This window comes from Petaurus breviceps, unplaced genomic scaffold (assembly GCF_028583685.1).
Source record: "Petaurus breviceps papuanus isolate PSGF00001 unplaced genomic scaffold, PetGlider_PUasm1.0 90808, whole genome shotgun sequence".
NCBI classification, from domain to species: domain Eukaryota; kingdom Metazoa; phylum Chordata; class Mammalia; order Diprotodontia; family Petauridae; genus Petaurus; species Petaurus breviceps.
The window spans coordinates 13,318,611-13,339,084 of record NW_027187349.1 but is presented as its reverse complement, the minus strand read 5'-3'; the positions used below and the strand labels follow the sequence as shown (position 1 = coordinate 13,339,084).

The 20,474-nt window shown below is 39.5% G+C and overlaps 1 protein-coding gene across 6 annotated transcripts in view; it reads left to right on the top strand.

Moving 5' to 3' along the window:
- Window positions 1-20,474, top strand: part of FRMD1 (FERM domain containing 1) — a 93,512-nt gene that overhangs the window by 32,954 nt on the left and 40,084 nt on the right. For 4 of the 6 annotated variants that reach the window (XM_069070454.1, XM_069070452.1, XM_069070458.1 and 1 more), the window contains exon 2: window positions 10,142-10,322. In XM_069070454.1, coding sequence (XP_068926555.1) covers window positions 10,227-10,322 — 96 coding nt within the window. In that variant the 5' untranslated portion in view covers window positions 10,142-10,226. Of the gene's footprint in view, window positions 1-3,070; window positions 3,126-10,141; window positions 10,323-20,474 lie in introns of those variants that run through there. The other 2 variants (XM_069070455.1, XM_069070456.1) reach the window with 2 other exon arrangements.

Here is a 20,474-nt window from a genome sequence, read left to right as displayed (position 1 = left end):
AGCCTAGGGGCAGGGAAGATCTTCAAAATTTACATTCGCATTACATTTGGTTATTTCAGTGATGGCCTACTCTTCTTGACCCCATGTAGAGTTTTCTTGGGAAAGATCCTGGAGTGGTTTGCCATTTCCTTCTCTAGCTCATTTTACAGATGAAGTAACTGAGGCAAACAGTTAAGTGACTTGCCCAGGGTCACACAGCTAGGAAGTATCTGAGGCCAGATTTGAATTTAGGAAGATGAGTGTGCTTCAGGCCCTGCACTCTGTATACTGCCCCCACCTAGGTGCTCTACATACTAGTAGAGGGATATAAACACACACACTTTCTCTCGCTCTCTCTTTCTCTCTCTCTTGCTCTTGCTCTCAGCTTAGGACAGGTTGAGAGTTACTGTTGGACCTGGAAGAAGGAAGGCATGGATTAATATCCTGCCTCTGATACTTAACCTGCATGACCTTATTATTCTTAATTTAAACTAAGTTTCTGTTCCCTCAACTCTAAAATGAGAGCATTGACATATCCTGTCCACCTCTAAATGAATGATTCTAAGCTATGAGAAACTAAAAGTATTGTGTAAGGTGTGTAAATAAAACCTAATCTGGTTACAGATAAATCCATTTGTATCTCAAGGTCAACAAGAAAAAAACATGGATTCTCGTCATTTCCAGGCTCCTTCCTAATTCAATCTGATCACCTGCTAGAGAGGCCAGGAGAATGCTGTGCTTCATAGGTCATCCTGTAGATTGATAGTTCCAAAAAATATCTTACTACTTTCTCCAAATTTTTTAAAGGTATGATGTTTTCAGATTTTTACATTAATTATATTTTGGTGTATATAGTTTTTAAAAGAAACATAATGAAATTTTAAATCCAATTTTTCCTCTTGGTTTAATTTACCCATAACTATCCCCAGGTCTCTCCTCTTCTCTCCCATCAACCCCATATCTTCTACCCTCATCCCCTCACCTGTTTTTGAATCGGGATTTCAACCCTGGAAGGCACCCTAAAAATGGTCTACAGCATACCCCTTAATTTTACAGATGAGAAAAACCAATGTCCAACAGAAGCAATTTATCTAAGGTCACCTGTCCTGTTAGGAGAAGTACAGGGCCTAAAATTAGACTTTGATTCTGGGTACCATATTCTTTCTACTACAGAGAGTTCCTTCTTACCTCAGGACTTCCCTTTTTCCTCTATTCTGTAACCTCCCACATGTCATTACATTATACATACCTCTTTTCATGGGATCACAGATTTAGAGCTAAAAGCAGGGACTTCATAGGTCTTCAACTCCACCATTTTACAGATAAGAAATTTGTGATGACTTACCCTCACGCTCACTCAGCTGGTGTACAAGTGGGATTTAAATCCAGCTTGTCTTGATCTCATTGGGTACTGAGCCATAAGGCTGCATCTGAACCTGGATCCTCCTCCTACAAAATAATCAGTGTTCCTTCCAGCATCCTACACTGCCTGCTCTGAGGTGCCCCTGCCAAACACAAAGTGGTATCCCCTGCTTCTCAGTGCCTCCTTACATTACCCAGCTTTCCCTTCTATTGCCTTGAGACAATCCAAAACAGATGCATATTTCTATTATGAGAAGGTTCACAGCTATATCTCCAAAGCAGACCCAGTTCATTCAGTGTAACATACTAGGCTTTTTCTTCTTTCGTCCTTATTCATTTATTCTATCACTGTTTTTTTGGTTTTGTTTTCTTCGGAAAAACAGGGACAGCTCTTTTGTCTTACGTAGTTTTCATTCGTGATTTCTTGAAATATAGTTGTGGCAAACAGGCTTTGATAAAGCCCACTGGGATTCATATGGAGCTATGTGACTTTGCCTTTAAACCCAAATCACTCTGGCTCTCACTGATTGTCCAGTAATAGGTCCCAGTCCAGACCTCACTTGCTTATTGTTTTGGTTTTGATAGCTCTGAGTGAGTGAGTAAGTAGCAAATGTTCTGTTCTGGTCAGAAACCCTGAGTGTCTTCCCTTCCCAGATTGATTCTTTTGAGAAGGCAGACTAGGCCATCTTTTGCCTCAGTTCTTACCTAGCCTTTAATCACTAAATGGGCGTTGCCTCAGACAAACTGAGACCTGGGAAAGATCTTAGCATAAGAAGGCCAGGGTCTCCAGCTGCATTCAGGGTCATTGCCAGTCGCCCTGACATATGTCTTGCTAGTGGGTTTCTATGACTCTGGAGGAAAGAGCGAGGGTAACTTCTCTGCACAGCCCTACCTCATTTAAATCCACTTCACTTGCAAGTCAAGACATCACCCTCCTGATGTCATTGGTCCTCTTCAAGAATGAAGGACAAACAAAAACTTGGGGCAGCCATGTTCCAAGAACCACCTAAAAAACGCTTAGAGAGAAGAGGGCCAACTGAAGGGTACTTAAGAATTGTCTCCTTAATTATTTTTAATATTTGTTTCATGCCATTGAGGATATCCTAAGATCAAAAGTTGATTTAGGCATTCGGTCTGAATGTTTAACTTTGAAGATTCACCTCACCTGTCCCCCATGTCATCTGGTATGTATTTGGGATACTTGCCACCTGTCCTCATTTATTATTTTTTGATTAAATTAGTACACTAGCAGCTGCATAAAATGAATCATTCCATCAGAACACGTAAGAGTACATTTAGACTTTAGGGTATATTTAAAATAGAGAAATTATAAGAAAGTATCTAAATTTTTTTCCTACCGCTTTTCTAGAAGACACTTCCAATTCATAAATGGATGAGCCTTTTTTATTTTTATTTTTTTTGAGGGAGAGAATTTTTATTTGAGCTTTTAACTTGGAAAATTTGTCATAATCACTCATTCTCAGAGTAGTCATTATATAAAACCAGTCTCTGGGCTTCCGGAGTAAAAGGCTCTCACTTTCATTAAGGTCACTGACCTTGTAGTCTCCCACCAACTCTAGTCATGAAATCAGTTTGGTGTGACTAAGGTTCAAAGTCTAGGACAGTGAGAAGAATGTGTCTCCTGGGTTGTTCTGGGGGCAGAAGTCCATTCAGGGGTTATTTAAACAGGTATATAGCTTCTGCATCATATTTTTTATGTTTTTTTTTTTCCCTAAGGAGAAGGCTTTTGTCTCTTTATAGGAGCAACTCAGATATACGTGTATGTAAGTCTCTGCTTTTTTAAAGCTCTTGTGATGTCTGTCTATGTCTGTGCTTTTAATAGCATGAAATTTAGATTACCTAAGTTACCTGCCTTCCCCAGGACCTTGTCCCAATTTAGCCACGATTATAGCTCAGATTTAGTTTTTAAATAAGGAATACATGAGGTTTCTGGCTTTGCTTCATCAAGACAAAGCAATACCCCATGGAAACTAAAACCTTCGATCACTTGGGGAGGACAAAAAGTCATCAGTACCCTGAAGACAGATGATTGACTCGGGCTTTTATTAATCCTTCGGTTCTCTGTTTGTTGGACACTTAGGGCTTTAATTGAGGCTAAAAGGCCTGAATCAATGGTAAACAAAAGCCGGGCATTTGGGCTGTAGGGCTGTGTGTATGTAATCTTGCAGAAGAGAATTCCTCCTGGCGGTTTGGTTTTCTTGGCAGGCTGTCCAGGGTGCCAAATGTAAACAGGCAACTGGACACTTTGAGACTAATGATTTCTGGGACTTTCTTTTAGGCTCCTCCGTATCACTTGAGCATGGGATTGTATTTCTCAGCTTTTCTGCTGCTCAGTGTCTATCAAACATGGATTCTGCAAATTTTAGTGAGTACTCCGAGGGTGTAAAATACTAATGGATCTCCCTCTCCTCTGAATAGAATTACTTAACCTTATGAGCACCTCAAGTAGGATCCTTGCCTTATGTCATAGAGGGTATCAGGATCAAAAGCTAATCTAAGGCATGAAGCAAGGATCCTACTTGAGGTACTCAAAAGGTTAAGTTAGCGTGTACATTTCTCTTTTTTCCCATTTTTTTCTTCCTGCCTTAGAGATAGCTACCATTAGACACAAATAAGTATACATATGTAAAATTATTCTATATAAACTTCTATTTATCAGTAATACATTTTTCTGAGAAGGAGTCCAAAGGCTTTACTATAACTTCAAAGGACTTAAAAAAAGTTAGGAAGTCCTAGATTAGACATAAATGAGAGAAGCTGTAGAAAGAAGCCTGGATTTGGGCATTTGTTTTAATCTGAGCTCTGTTAATTAATAACCATAATTAATAATTAATAAATAACCAGTGTGACTTTGGGTGAATCACTTAACTTTATTTAAGTTAAGTGGACGCTTCGGTTTTCTTCCCAACAAATAAAATGGAATTAGACTAAATGATTTCTAATGCCCCTTTGAAAAAGCATTTATTAACTGCCTGCTGTGTACCAGGCACTAGGAATATAAAGAAAGGCAAACATATGGCCCTAGCTCTAAAGGAGCTTGCTCTTGCTGCTCAGAATCTTAAAATGGAGACAAATTCCAAGTGAGAAGTGATAACTGGATAGAAAAAAAATTATGCCACAAGGTTGGCTACCCCCCAAATGTCATTGCAGCTCGTTTTCTTTGGCATGAAAACTGCTCTTCCCTACCTCACCCCCTGAGCTTACTCTCCCACCTTATCTGTCACCAGCAAGTCAGTCAACAGTTTCACGTAAACATGCCACAAAGGAGGGGTGCAAATCTGGCCGCACCCCTTTAAAAGGCAGCCAACACTTGATAGGGATCATCTTATTTACTAAATGCCTGCCTATATTTAAATAAAGAGAGAAGGGGGGAGAGGAGAAGAGAGAAAGGGAGAGGGTGATCCATCCATTGAGCATTCAGTGTGCTGGGAGAGAGGACAGAATTGTCCCGTGGTAAATGTTCATCCTAAACTGCTTTTCCTACTAAGAGAGTATAAGAAAAATATGAAATGAATGGTATTTCTTGCATAAGAGAATTATCTGTGGATGTAAACAGAATCAACAGACATGTTAAATAAAAACTGCTATTTCACTGTGCTAGCTGCATACAGAGGTGAAAAGTGACAGTTCGTGATCTCAAGGAGCTTATTATTGGAGAGGATTGCAGTTCCATCATATACAAAAGTAATGGCATGAGATAGTGGGATGGGGGCAAAGGAGAGGTCTATATAACATACGCTAGCAATGTTTGAGGAGGGAGATTATACTATATGTAACAAGGGAATAAAGGAATTGGGGAAAGCTTCCTAGAATAGGTGATAAGGAGATTAGATTAAAGCTTGAGGAAAGGGAAGAATTTTATATAGATTTTAAATTTTAGGGTTTTTTTTTTTGGTCATTCTCAACTTAGCACTAAACACAAACATTGCCATATACAAAGGTCGTGTATATGAAATCGTGAATCTCTGTGTAGCTTTTTGTAGAAGTGTGTGATACATTAGTTTTTAAAACTGTCCTGCTTGTCCCTTTTTCCACTGCATATCATTCTGAACATTTTTTTTTTAAGCAATTGGGGTTAAGTAACTTGCTCAAGGTTACACGGCCAGGTGTGTCTGGGTGGGTGCTAAGTGTCTGAGCCCGGGATTCGATCTCCAGGTCTTCTCAACACTGGAACCGGTGCTCTTACTTGCTGTGCTACCTGGCTGCCCCAATTCTGAACATTTAAACAAATAAATTGCAATGCTTCTCTTCATGCCCCTCCCCTACATCTTAATAACCATGCCTCTCTTCCCCTAATTATCTCCCCATTTAAAAAATCCTCAACATGCTGAGGTCTTACAAGGTCTTATTATTCCTGAGATCATGAAGATTTGAGTGGGACATTTGGGAGTTGTCCACCTCTTCTCCCTTATTTTTGCCAAATGACCCTCTAATTTTTTTCAGTCATACATTTCCCTAATGGCAACCTTTACTCAGTTCATCTTTGAAGATTTTTTTTTATTCCTTGTAGCCTGCTCATGCCTACCATGGGGCCTGTTCATTGCTTTCTGTGTAGGGTTCCATAATTCACAGCCATAATATAACATTGATGGAACAGTTTTATTTAAAAGATGGGTCTTTGTTTCTGGGACCATTTGTATGTAGTTCTTCTGTGCCAAATGTATATAGCAGTGGACAGACTCTGCAAGTTCTTCTAACAGTATTTTGTATTGTTGGAGAAGTAGACATTCTTCAGTTAATTTGTTTTTTTTCAGTGTGTCTAGCTATGTAGACACCTTTTAGGAGGATTTAGTGTTCTGAGGTTTAATATAAATGGCATCCACAAACTGGAGGACTTTACCATTCTCTTCAGCTTGGGCCCTTCACCAGATCTCAAACGATGACTGTGGGGGCCACCTTTGGTAGTCATGCATCTCCCCTGCCTTATGCCTAACCTGAATTTGCCATGAGAAGGTCATTATTTTTAAATTGAAGATTCCTTGAAAGATATTTTGTCATGTTTGGATGGGATACAGCTTGTTGGAAGAGAGTTTTAAAGAGAGTGTTTTGCTCTAATGAAGTAAATGTTTTTTAATAATCAGGAAATAGTACAGATGTGATCTGTCATGTAATATAATTTGTTAAAAACCTATCTTTGCCCTAGAGTTCAAGGAACATACCCTCAGTGCCTATGTAGGTCATTCCCGTAAAAACTCTATCAATGGAAGATTAGGCATTTTGGTTGTTGGTGATTGTTCTGAATCACCTCTCCCTCCACTCCCCCACTCCCAGTTTTAATAAAGGGATCCATAGAAAGAATTCATACCAGCTGGCATCTGGGCCCCCAGGGAGAGCCACACTGAAGTTTATAGACACTCTGGAAACTGTTATTCTTACATCCTCTGGTCAGTTTTTTGCCATTTAGCTCTCTTCAATGAAGACCTCTTAGCTCTGCTGGACCTTGGAAAGGAGATCCAGTCTGTTCCTGAATGTTATCTGAAGCCTTGTGTCCATGTGGTAGAAGCAGCTTTTCAAAACCCAAGATTACCTCCATGCTATGGTGAATAATTGAAATAGGATTTGGTGGTATGCCTAGTATCTTTTAAATCAATTCAGACTACAATAACCAGAGTTTATGGTTAGACCCTATAGGAGTCCTCCTTGGTTTTTAAGATGGGATTTAGACAAATGATATTGAGTCTTTGTAATGATATGCATCTGGAGTTTCTCAGTATTGACAGAAACTTCACATTTGCCAAATAACCCATAATGTAACCATTTTTATTACAGCTATACTCTGAACAAATAATTCACCATCCTTTCCTTAGCTTGAAAGATGAGACACCTCAGGTACATAGTGGTCAAGGGACCAATTCATCCATATCACAACAGATGAATTTTCAATTTTTGAATTTTTTTGAAAATGTTCGAAACATTATTTTCCACTTACTCTACAACTCTTACTTAAAAAGTGACTTTCTGAACTACTAATTTTTTTTAATTAAAAAAATTATTTTTGTTCCTTTATAATCCTGTGCACAAAATTTGGGGAGGGGAATGGGAACAAAAACCTTGTGACAAAATAGCAGAGTGTAGCAAAATAAATTCTAGAAATTGGTGACTTCCAAAAATGTATTTTATTCTGCACTCCCAAGTTCATCTGGGATGACGGGCATGCTTTATCTTTAGTACTTTGGGGTCGTTATTGGTCACTGTGTGGATCAGAGAGTTTTAAGTTTTTCCAAATCTAGACTTTAGTTTGTATCATAATGCTTGGCAGAATGTCTACAGTATTCATTTTTTTTCTTTGGGGCAGATTTGCTTTAGAATAGTCACAACTGTTCCTGTGTGATATTAAATGTTTAATTAACAAATTACACAGCATAAGGTATTATGGGTCTTTTGCCTTCCCAGAAAAGAGAACCTACATTTTGAGGCTGAGTCTCTGAATGATTTATAGTCTGGGATCCATTGTGGTCGGAGAGAGATTACTGTCCTTTACCTTCTTCCTTGCTGACTTAGTCCAATTTTGAGATTGAGGGGGGGATCAAAACTATTTAAATATAGAAGGAAGAAAAGAGAAAATGAGTAAAAGATGAAGTAAAAAAGGTCAAGTCTAACGTGACCACCATTCCAAAAGGAGATTGCATTGTCTGCATTGACATTCTAGGTCTTCTAAAGCAAAATTTGTCAAAAGATTTTGAAGGGGAAGCCGGGCAGTGGATTTCATAAGAATTAGTAAAGGAGAACCATAACTAAGTACACAGAGGAGCCCTTTTCTCTTTAAGGGTTTCTTGAAATGGATGGGAAACAATATTTAGGGAATAATTATTACTTGGAAGAATTTTTTTTAAGTTTCAAAGTACTTTCCTTACAAAAAACCCTTTGAGGTTAGTAATGAAGGCATTATCCCTGTGTTACTAATGAGGATTCTGGGACTCAGAATGAAAAGGCTTTACCCTCTCACCAAACCAAGTGTTTATTTAAAAGCTTGGTCTTAGGTCTCCTGATGCTGCATTGGTTATACTGTTATCGCCTCTGCCTCCTCTTGCTGAGGGCAAAATTAGGAACCGTTTTCTATTTATAGAACCCTGAAAAACCTAATAATTCCAAAACACTTTTTGTTTTTGTCTCCAAGGTTTTTATTTGTCTCCTTCAGGGCTTATTCCCCTTTTATAGACATCTGTAAAGGACCGTCTTCCAAATGTCCCATCTGCTATGTCTCAAATGTGGAACCAACTGATTCTTCACAGAGGGAATCAAAGTTTAAGAGATTTGACGGAGTCCTAAGCAGAGTGATCACCAGAGGTTATGGGGCACCCAGGAATGTGGCCACAGACGTGGAATGATTTCACGTTCCGCTCTTTGCTAGATGGCCCTCCTCTGGTGCTTCCTCTGGGGAGGCTTCCTGGCATTTCCCCCTTTTAGTAGCCAAATTAACAGGATCATCATCGCATTCCCTATCTCTTTGCCTTCTTCCCTCTTTCCCATCCTTCCTTCTTCAGTTTTCAAGATTTAAGTAATGGGAGAAGTCTATCTTCTTTGTATTCTTTCTTTGTATTATTCTTTATATCAGTCTAGGACCCTACTGAAGATTTTTCTCAAGAGTTTAATGTACTTTTTTTTATTCTTGGCATCTTAATTTTTAAATTATTATATTTTACTTTTCATGCCTCAATTTATTCCCTATCCAGGATTGTCTTTTAAAAGAAAGAAAAAAGGAGGGGGTAGGAGGTGGGAATGAGCAGTTCAACAAAACTAAACAGCACATTAACCAAAGCCGACATTATAAGGTGTCCTAAAAGTGCTTAAGGTCACGAAACTTTAAGCTGCACTAAGATTTTTTGGTTCACTCACATTCATAGTCCCCCTGCTCCTGCAGAGAAGGGAGGAAGATATATTGTAAAATTTCTTCTTTGAGGCCAAGATTTAATCATTATAATTACATGGCTTTGGGTTTCTTTTTGTTGTTCTCTGCATTTTCAATTATTTTAACTTAAATTTCATTTTCTTTTTTAATTCATACACTCAACTTTCAAGATGTCTGTTCTAGTTTTCACCATCTTTTAACTTTCTGAGGCCACATTTCTCTTAAATCTCACTTTCTCCAAGGAATAGAAGAGAGAGTTGGCAAATATGTGAATTCTAAAACTCCTTTGAGCCACTATATGACTCTGGAAAGGAAAGCTGGGGTGGGGGCAAAAGAAAGGGGGTTGGGGGTGTCTTTCCGGTTTTATTGTTAGGTGTCTGGGTGATTCATCGGTCCCCTGCATCTGTAGAGCATGCAAGCAAGTGCAGTCAGCTGCCTTCTCGCTCTTGTGAGCACTAAATAACTTTGTATCATTGGGAGTGTGATATGTTTGTTGCATGCTGATCTGGGTTTCACTTTATTAAAACTATTTATAAACTTGAACCTTGCCCCTGGGAAAGGACCTAGAGTTCAGAAACTCTGCATTTCCATAGTCTGACTAAGCCAGGAGCAAAAAAAAAAAGTCATGATTTGTAAATGAATTTTCTAGTCATGCATGAATTTTTGAGAGGTTTCATTTGTCCTCCCACGTGTAGTTGGTCTAATGCACTGTTTCTGCTAATCAAGGAAAGGGCTGACTAATGCGAGAATAATTTAACGATGATTTCAGTGAATGCAACCTTTGAAAGGACAGGGTTTATCTCTCCTATTGGAATGAGGTGAAAAACATCCTGTGTTACATACAGGCTGTCCAGCTGCTCTGCAGTCCCACCCACCCCTTTCCCATTCCCATGAACTTGACACTGAAGTATTTTATCTCCTGGCAAGCAGGTGACATGGAGGCAGCCTAGCTTCACTCCTGAAGAGAGTTTCCCAGTGGCGGAAGTGAGTTTGAAATGCTTACCCCAGCTCTACCATGAACAAACAGTTACCTGAAGGCAAGATGACCCTGGAATATAGGAATGTTTGTATCCTGCTGCCCAACCGAGATCAACTCAGGTTAAGCATTGGGGTGAGTCTTTACAGTTTCCTCCAGTTGGTTGGGGATAGGGGCTGAAATATGTTTGTATAGACACCCATTTGAATTCTGGCAGCAGAAGGGAATGAGACAAAAGGGCAGAAAATGTTAATTCCCTTTGTAATGTTACTAGAAAAGTTAGGCTCCTTAGTTAATTGACTATTAGCTTCTTTGGCAATATCTTGGTTTTCGCTCTTGTTGGCTACCCTGGGAGATGCACAGGATTAAAGCTCTCTAATGTGTCCTCAGCACTGATCCACTTTGGAGCAATTTTTAAATTCCTCTCCAGTCTTATATTAAAATTGGAAATGTGACCACTAGACCCATCCCTGACATGGGGGCGATCAGGAGAAATAGAGCTATCCAGAAGCACTTGGTTGTCAGTGAATACTGGTGCTCCCTGGGGAAGGCAACATGGGTTTGTGTTGCACTTGACATACTTGGTTATCCTCAGAATCTCAACATTGGAAGCAAGTACAGAGGCCATTGCTTCAAACCCTCCAGGGAAAGGCAGCCCTTTCTACTTTGGCATAATTGTAATTGGTAGTGTTGGTGCTGCCCCATCTATGGCCATGCAGAACATGGTGCCCCGCCCCCCAACCTCATGTTACTCATGCTATAAACATCTCCATTTCCTTCAACTCATCCTCATGGCACGTGTAGGCGACTCACCACACTTCTGGCTTCCTGTAAGCCAGGAGTTCTGAACCTGGGGTTCATGAACTTTGATGAGGAAAAAAATGATGTTTTTTCCTATTAAAAATATTATTCTGAGGAGGAATTCAAAAGTTTCATTAGGCTACCCAAAGGGTCTATAACTCCAGATGTTTTGTTCCCTCTTTAACTTTTTTTTTCTTCCTCTCATCTTGTATATTATGGCTTGCATTACTTCATTGTGACCTTTTTGTTTGTTTTGTGTGTCTTTATGGGAGAAACCCTACCATTTGTGCCCCAGTATTCCAGAGAGGTGGTCTTAAAACTACAAGATCCAGCTGCCAAAGCCTGGCATTTCTTTTTCCTCCTCATTCTTCCTGACCCTCAAGCACCATCAGATTTCATTTCCTGTACCTCCAATCAAGTAATCTTTGAGTACCAAAAATCTCATTATTAGGATATATTTATAGCTTTTTAGAATTTGATTTGTTTTGATAATCTTTGTTTTTACATCACCTTCATTTATGACTACAGTCCTGAATGTACAAATTCATGGTATCATGTACAATCCCTTTTTGTTCATTGCATCTTTTTTTTGCTTTTTGGAGGGCAGTTGGGGTTAAGTGACTTGCCCAAGGTCACATAGCTAGTTTTTGTGTTAAGTGTCTGAGGCCAGATTTGAACTCAGGTCCTCCTGACTCCAGGGCTGGTGCTCTATTCACTGCACCACCTAGCTGCCCCTTGTTTATTACATCTTGAGATGGTCATGTTAATGTTCAAGTTCATAATTAAAACAAGAATTTATTTTTTAAAAAAAGTTATGTGAAATATTGCTAAGTCCTATATTATCATTTTCACAGCCATGTTGGATAGTAGATAAGAGAGCTGGTCTGAAAACCAGCATCATCTGAGATCCAGGTCCCTTCTCCAACATATACTTGATGAGTGACCCTGAGCAGATCACTTAACCCCTTAAGCTATAGGCAACTCTGTAAAGACAGTACTTCAAAGCATGGGCCAAGAACCTTTTGGGGTCCCCCAAGGTCAAAGTCATTTTTATGATAATACTTGGATGTTATTTGTATATTAAGGTACTCCTCTTTTTTCCAACTACCTATTTGTTTGAAGCCAGATTTCCCTAATGTACTTTGACTAAAATAATATATTGCATCAGATTTAATGCACATACATATAGGGGAATCCAGCTGTCTTTTATTAAACCTAACATTAAAAAGATTTGTAAAAATATATAAAACAATGCTGCTCTTTTCACTATTTTTGTTTTGGGAAGTCCAGTTATTCATAAAAAATATTATTTACATTAACATGTAATGGGTTCATTATTCTTTTTAAACAAATTAATAAATATTTTTTAACATACCCATATCTATAGATACTTACATTAATAAAAGTTCTTTGGGGTATGACTGTAAAAATTTTAAGAGTATAAAGGGGTCTGGAGACCCAAAGATTTTAAGATTGATGCTCAAAATAATTTTCAGAGAAGATGCTCACCTGTATTAAAAAGGGAGTTTCCTCACCTGGAAATCACAGTTCCAGTTCCTACTGCTATAAATAAAAGCACATTTTATATTAAAGGGGTTTTTATAGGTTTACCTTGGAGGTTTTTAATCATGCATGGAATTGTTCTTCTGGGAAAATATGTTCCAAGGTTCAATTGACAGACTTTTAAGAATTTCTGGAGAAGCAGCATTGTGCCAGTGGATAGAAAATTGTCTTCAGAGTCAGAGACCTTTGACACATACTGGCTTGACTGGGTGACGCTGGGCAATTCACCTAGTCTGTCAGGGCCAAAGACCGGTGACTGGTCTGCACTGGTAGAGATTGTGGGTTCAGTGTTGAGAATTTCCTATCAATGAAATCACAAATCTGTACCCTCCCTCCAAAGTAACTTTTTGACCATAAACCAAAGTCAGGAATTTCCTGTATTTCTTTTCTTTCTGGCTATTGAAATATTAAAGGTAGCAGTGTTTGAGTGACAGAACTATGTTTGTTGTCATTTTTCCTTTCTTATTCTGAGTACTTTTCCCCTAACTTCCGCTACTTCCTTGCCATTCTTCCTTTTTTTCTGCCCCCTTTCTGCCTCACAATCCTTTCTCTAAAGATCTAGTTGGTTGTTTGGGTGTAGAGTTTCTTGATTAGTGACAGGAAAAGAAAAATCCCTCTAACTTCACTTTGTTGAATCAGAGAGTAGGGTTCTAAGTATCCACATCAGTGGAGATTGTCACTCTCCCTTTTGGCGGATGGCACAATAGCCAAGGTGCACAGAGAACCAGGGGGTAGTGGAATTCTTGGTTAGCAGTCAATAAGCATTTGTTGAGGAGATGATTAACCCAGGGAAGGTCTTTTTTGTGGAATTAAGGGCTTTTTGTGGAAGGTAGAATTTTACCTGCAACTTAAAGGAAGCCAGGAGGCAGAGATAAAGAGGGAGATTCTAGGTATGAGCGACAGCCAGTGAAAGTGTCCAGAGCTGGAAAATAATGGATTCAAAGCATAGCAAGGAGGCCAGTGTCACTAGATTGCAGAATACATGGTGGGTGGTGGGGTGACGCATGGAGTTAGGGTCTAAGAAGATTAAAAAGGTAGGAGACCAGGTTGTGAAGAACTTTGAATGACAAATAGAGGATTTTATATTTCGTCATGTCGGTAATAGGGAGTTTATTGAATGGGGTGGGAGGAGAGGGATATGTGGTGACATGGTCAGATCTTCACTCTAGGAAGATTCATTTGACAGTGGAGTGGGTGAGGGGTGTCGTAGAGGGGACAACGAAAGCAAGGTTTGCAGACCCAGACAGTAGAGCATTCCTATCTATTCTGATCCAACCCCCTACTCAGTTGGAAGGATGTCAGAGGAGAAAGACAAACTTCTACCACCTGAGCGCCACACATCCAGGTTTTCCTCGAATTGACCAGGATTGTTGATGGGGGCAGGCCACAGAATGCAGATTCCTAGCATAATTGACCTTTTACATTTTAGCCGACCAACCTCATGTCTTCTTACCTAATTATTAAAAGCCAATGCCTAACATGGCTTGGACATTATAGAGCCAGTAAAGAGAAACAGAAAAAAAAAAAGTTCATATTAAAACATTCCTCACACAGGTTTGTACCAGTTTCAGAAACCTCTTTCAAATAGTTCTATTGTTGGGGGAAAAATTTGAGTTGTTTTTCAAGCAAGAGCTTAATTGTCACAGAAGGAACCCTCAGTATTTACCTCAGCTCTGAACAATGATTCCCTTTCTAAGAGTAATAACATACCCGACCAGCTTTCCATCTCTAATCCTGCTATTTTAGTGTCCCTGACCTAGGTGAAGTTTGCCTTTTTAACTTCTATTTTCCCATGTGTTAGAGTATACCAGGAAAAGAGAAGTCTTCCCATTGAATTCCTTACAGTGTCATTTAGGGGAGGAAACAATTTCACACCAGAATCTAGACCTACCAACTTCAGATTCATTCCTCACCCTCACAACAACTTCGGCCAAGAGACTACTCTTGCTTTAGAAAATGGGTCCAACCAGATCCAAGACAAGAACTAAGCAAGATAGAGAGAGCTAAAGAAAAATGAATCCAGGCAGATTTAGGAAGAGAAAGGGGTGTGTAGCTAGCTTCCTCAGAAGTAAGCTTTAGGGAGGTATCAGAAGGAATACTTTCTAATATTCCTTTAATGAATGTTCATGCTTGAATGCCGGAGAGTGCCATTTATTTCATGAACTAAGCTAATTCATACATTAGAGCAAAGTTTTAAAACTTCCATTGGATGGTAGCACAGAGAGCACAACTTTCAAACCTTTTCTAGAACACACAAATGCCTTGCTCTGCCTCCTGGCCTAGCAGAAGGTTTACTTAGGAAGAGAAAAGCATGTGTTTGGCAACTGTAGGGGAACAATGCTAATCCCCAACCAAAAAGGAAGCTTCCTCGTTCATACTGGCTGTATTTAGAGAGTTGGAGTAGCAAAGAGTCTATAAAATTGTTTTGTGTAAGGAAGAAATAAATGTGGGAAAACACCTGATTGAGGGAGAGCAAGGTGCAGTAAGTAACTGGACTGTCCACCCCAAAAGAAACAAAAAGTAAAGTTTCCTCTTTATGGTCTTGAGATCTTTCTGAACGGCCATAGGGTGACAGCTTTCAAAGGGTGAGTAGCTTCAAAAGATTCAAAGCACTGTCTCCAGGGATGGGTGTTGGCATAAAAGTGGGTCTGAATAGACTGGAGAGAACTTAGGAGCAGCTTCTTAATTTCTTTTCAGTCATTACAGCTGTTGGTCTCCTTGAGTTTTAACAAGTGGGACTGGTTTTCCTTTGCCAGTGTGGTGTGGTACAAATTGTAGGATGTAGGGTCAAGACAGACACAAGGCCAGATCCTCTTTCTGATCCTTACTGGTTATGTGTGCTACCATGGGCAAAGCCCTTGATGCTTCCAAAGCATCGCTTTCCCTATCTGTAAAGTGGGGATATTGTTATCATGGTACTTAACTCACAAAACTGTTAAGACTCAAATGACTGTTTTAAAAACTGTCAAACACAATCTAAAAGTTAGCTGTTGTTGTTCTTCCTGGGTCTGTGCATATGAAAAGCAGTGGATAGATAGCTGATATCACTGTCAGGAAGACCTAGGTTCAAGTCCTTCCTTTGACACAGACACACAGAGTTATGTGCATGGCAGAATTAATAAAGGGCATTTCTTCATCATTATTTCACTCTACCAGTAAAATCACAAATCTGGACCAAAAATAAAATAAGGTTGCTTGTCTGAACTGTCCTACTGAAGAGTGAATAACCCTTCTTACCTTCCGGGATATCCAGGGACACATCCTTAAGGTTAGATGAGTGCCTGGACATTTGAAGCTTTGGGTGAGGACAGAGCTCCTTTAAAATAAAGCTGATATTTCCGTACAAGCCCTAGAGAGGCTTTAAAAAAAATTTATTTGTTGTGAACTCCACACATACCAACATGAATCATACGTTTACCTGCCGATGCTCTGCTCAAAGGAATATAAATTTTGATCACTGAAACCTTGCAAGATATCTGGGGTTTATAGCCTAGATTTCTCTTAGGCACCTGGCATTAAACCTAATTTACTCTGGCTCTCATTGATTGGCCAACAGTAGGTCCCAGCCGAAGCCCCACTTACTGGTCATTGTTTGGGCCCTGATTGGCTCAGAGAAAATATAAATACAGTTGTTTTATCTTTTGGCCAGAAACCCCCTCTCAAATTTTTTTATTAACTAGGTAAAAGAGGCCACGTTCTTTGTCTCATTTCTTACCTATCATCAATCACTGAATGAGTTTTGCCTCATTCAGAATGAGAACTGGGAAGATCTTAGCTTAAAAGGCCAAGGTCTCCTACTGCATCCTGAGCCACCTCTAGTCATCCTGATCTAAAGGTTGCCACTAGACCCAGGTTGCACCTCTTAGTGCCTTCCCCCTGAGACTGCCCCTACACACACACACACACACACACACACACACACACACACACACACACACACACACCCCTTTTCCATGTCTTCTTTGTACATAGCTATTTACATGTTGTCACCTCCATTAAACAGAGTTTCCTGACAACAACACCTGCTTTTTAGCTTTCCTTGTGTCCCTAGAGCTCAGCATGATGCATATAACAGGTGCTTAATAAATGTTAGTTTATTAATAAATGTTAGATGACTAGCTGCCTGGTTGATTGGATCTTCTGAGATTTCTTGGGCATCTCCTCTACTATGAGTAGGCTTGATTTTCCCCTAGGGTCTTGGGTGTAATGTGAATCTTGCTTAGCACTGAGTTCAGGTCCCCATTGTTTAAACTCAAGGTCTGTCCCTGTCCTCAGGATCTTGGCATTCAAACTTTTTTTCTTCTAAGGTGGCAGAATACCTAGTTTGTAATGAAGGATTAATTAAGATGGAAATGGCACAGTATCAGTAAAACAAACAAACAAAAAACATGGCATATTTCCAGGTGGAGCAAAGCATCCTGAGGAAAATGTCTCCCACCTTTGGAGAGGAGTCTTTTAGCAGAGGGACTATTGTCTACATTCTAATAATGAATTAACCGTCTGGTTAATAATTAAGCAGCTGAGGAGGCTGAGAGAGGTCTGCACACTAGGCCCTAGAGGGATATAATCCATACCCTCTGAAGGCTTATATATACTTCCTGCCTTTCACAGAGAGGCTGATGCCCTTTATCAGTTATTATCTTTTCTTTGCTTAGAGGATAAATTTTATCTCATCATTATTAAAGAGACAGAAGGGGAAGATAGACCAACAGTGAGGAACCATGGAGGGCATCTGTCTTTGGCTTTTCCCTGTCCTTTGTTTTTCTCCCAATTATTTACCAAATCCAGTTTTCCCCCCACAAAGTTATTTCATCACCTTGTCATCTCTTCCAGCTTTTTACTGCCGAGTAAAACCTGTTTTAATAGGTCTTCCTGACTCCAGCTATCTTCCTGCTGCAATCCACCCTTTAGGGGCATGCATTATCTGATCTCAGACTATATCAGAAATCATTAAATTATTTGTCACTGGTCAAAAAATGGAAAAAAAAATAGTTCAGTGGAACAGTCTACATAATCAAGAAACAAATATTTGAAAATAGCAGCACAGTGTTGGATAAACCCAAGAATATAAATATTGTTGGAAGGATTGACTACCCCTTTTCTTAAGAACTGCTAAAAAAAACCTGAAAAGGCAGAAATTAGGATCAGACCAATATTTTGCCACACATAACACAAATTAAATAGATACATATACAACCTGAATATAAAGGTCACATCATTAAAAAAAATTTAGAAGGAAAGGAGATTCCTTTTATAACAAACAGCTCAATGTGTCCATGCTACTGCTGAGCTGACCTTTGTGTCCTTTGCTCCTGCCCACCGATCTTCATTGTTTTGTATTCAGCAACATTCGTATTATTTGGTTGGGAACTTAAGGCCTACAGACTGACAGCATTCTACTTTTCCAGCCTTATTTCCTATTGCTTCCTTCGTTGCAATGAACAAACTACCATTTCAGGTGTCTAAATGTGCCTCCTTGAAACTTTTACCACTGATTCCTAGTTCTTCTGTCTGGGACCACACATAGCCAGTCTGATCTCTACCATCAAGTCCTGAATGTGATTATCATGCTTTCTCTGACTAACCCTTCCCAATTGTGGTGTATTCGCCGGTCTTCTTACCTTCTGAGTCATCCCCATCTGGACACCCTCTAACCTGTCTATGTATTCCCTAAAATGTAGTTCCCAGAACCAAGCACAGTAATCCAGCTAGAGTCTGACCTGGTTCGTGTACTGTAGAATTATTACTTCTTTCATTCAGGACCCTGTATCTTTCCTATCTATTCTAGCCTAACATTGTCTTTTTTGTCTTCTATATCACACTGTTGATTGATTGAATCAATAGTCCACTAAGAACCCCGGGGTCTTTTTCGTACAAACTGCTGTCTAGCCATGCCTGCTGTATATTATGCTTGGTTTCAAAAAATAAGCTTCACAACTTTACATTTATCCCCATATCCAATCTGTCGCAAAGGTCTGTTGATTTTATCTTGTAACATCCCTTACATATACCCCCTTCTCTCTGGTGACACTGCCACCATCTTGGTAGAGTCCCTCATAACCTCACTCCTGGATTATTACAATGGCCTTCTGGTTGCTCTGCCTGCCACAAGTTTCTTTCCACTCTGTTCCATCTTCCATTTATCTATTAAAGTGATCTCCCTGAAGCACAGGTCTGGCCATGTCTACCCCCATACACTATCAATTCCAGTGCCTCCCTATGTCTTCCAGGATCAAATATAAAATTCTTTGTTTAGGGTTTATTGCCTTTATTACCTTCTCCACTCCCCACCCACAGACACCTTTCCAGTCTTCTTATAGTTTACATTTGCTGTGATCCAGTGACACCAGTCTTCTTGCTCTACCTCACACATAATCCTCCATTTCCTTTTTTTTTTTTTTTTTTTGCTTTTTGGAGGGCAATTGGGGTTAAATGACTTGCCCAAGGTCACACAGCTATTTTTTGTGTTAAGTGTCTGAGGCCGGATCCAAACCCAGGTCTTCCTGACTCCAGGTCCCGGTGCTCTATTTACTGCGCCACCTAGCCACCCCCATTTCCCTTTTTTTATCCTCTGTCCACTATGCCTGGGATGTTGTTCTCTCTTCAATTCCACCTTCTGGAGTCTGTGGTTTTTCTTCAAGTCCCAGCTAAAATCTTCTTTCGGCAGGGAATCTTTCCTGAGACCCTTTAATTCTACTTCCTTCCCTCATGTGATTATTTCTGATGTATCCTGACTGTGTCTAGTTCATACATAGTTATTTATTTGCATATTGTCTCCCCCCATTAGATTGGGAGATTATGGTCTGTCTCTTACCTTTGTTTGTATCTCCCAGTACTTAACACAGTGCTAGGCACCTAGTAGTCACTTAATACATAGTTATCAACTGATTGTTAAGTTTTATCTTTGGCTCACTATTCTAGATACTGAGATCTTTTGGGATTCGGACTCTCATTCTATGTAAGATGTGTCAGTTTCTCTCCCATCTTTGTGTCAACTGCAGCTTTGATAAATATGCCTTCTATGTTTTGATCAAAGACATGGTTTAAAACGTTTGAACATTTTTATATATGAGAACATAGATCAAGCTATACCTCTAAGTTAGGGATTGAATCTTTAATACTACTTTTTTTTTAACTGGTCACTAAATTATTTCTAAATTCAGATAATTGTACTTTTGTAGTCTTGTCCAAAGGTGCAGCATAAGAAATTTGGACGAATGCTTTGCTGAAATCTAGGTAAACTGTTCCTATAGCATTTCTCTCATCTCCCAGTTTAATTGCCTTGTCAGAAAAAAGAGGAAATGAGGCTGGCCCAGCATGACCTGCCCTTCTGAAGTAGCCATGCTGGCTTTTAGGGATCACTGCTTCCCTTTCCACATTCTCATATACAATCTCTTTAATAAGGGATGTGTCTTAACTAAGTTTTTGCCTCTCCTTTCCTCTCTCCCAGTATCTAAAAGGGAAGTAGCTTTAAATGTTGTTAAATTGAAATACTACTGGTAGAGTAGTATAAAAGAAACACAAAATCCTAAGGATGCATTGTTATCATTTTATCTTAACAATACCTTGTGAGGTAAATATTACCACCTCAGCCTTGGTGGTTGTTGAGTTGTTTCAGTTGTATACAACTCTCCTGTGACCCTGTTTGGGGTTCTCTTGGCAAAGGTACTGGTGTGATTTGCTGTTTCCTTCTCTAGCTCATTTTTTTATAGATGAGGAAACCGAGGCTAAGAGGGTTGACTTGCCTAGGATCATACAGCTAGTAGGTCCTTCTGACTCCAGGGCTGGTACTCTAATCACCTAGTTATTTATGAGTACTTTGTTGATGTTAAGTGACTCTCCAGGTCATTCAACACAGCAAATAAACAAGCACCAGAAAATAGATTTAACCGTGGCTTCCCTGCCTCCAAATCCAGTATTTTT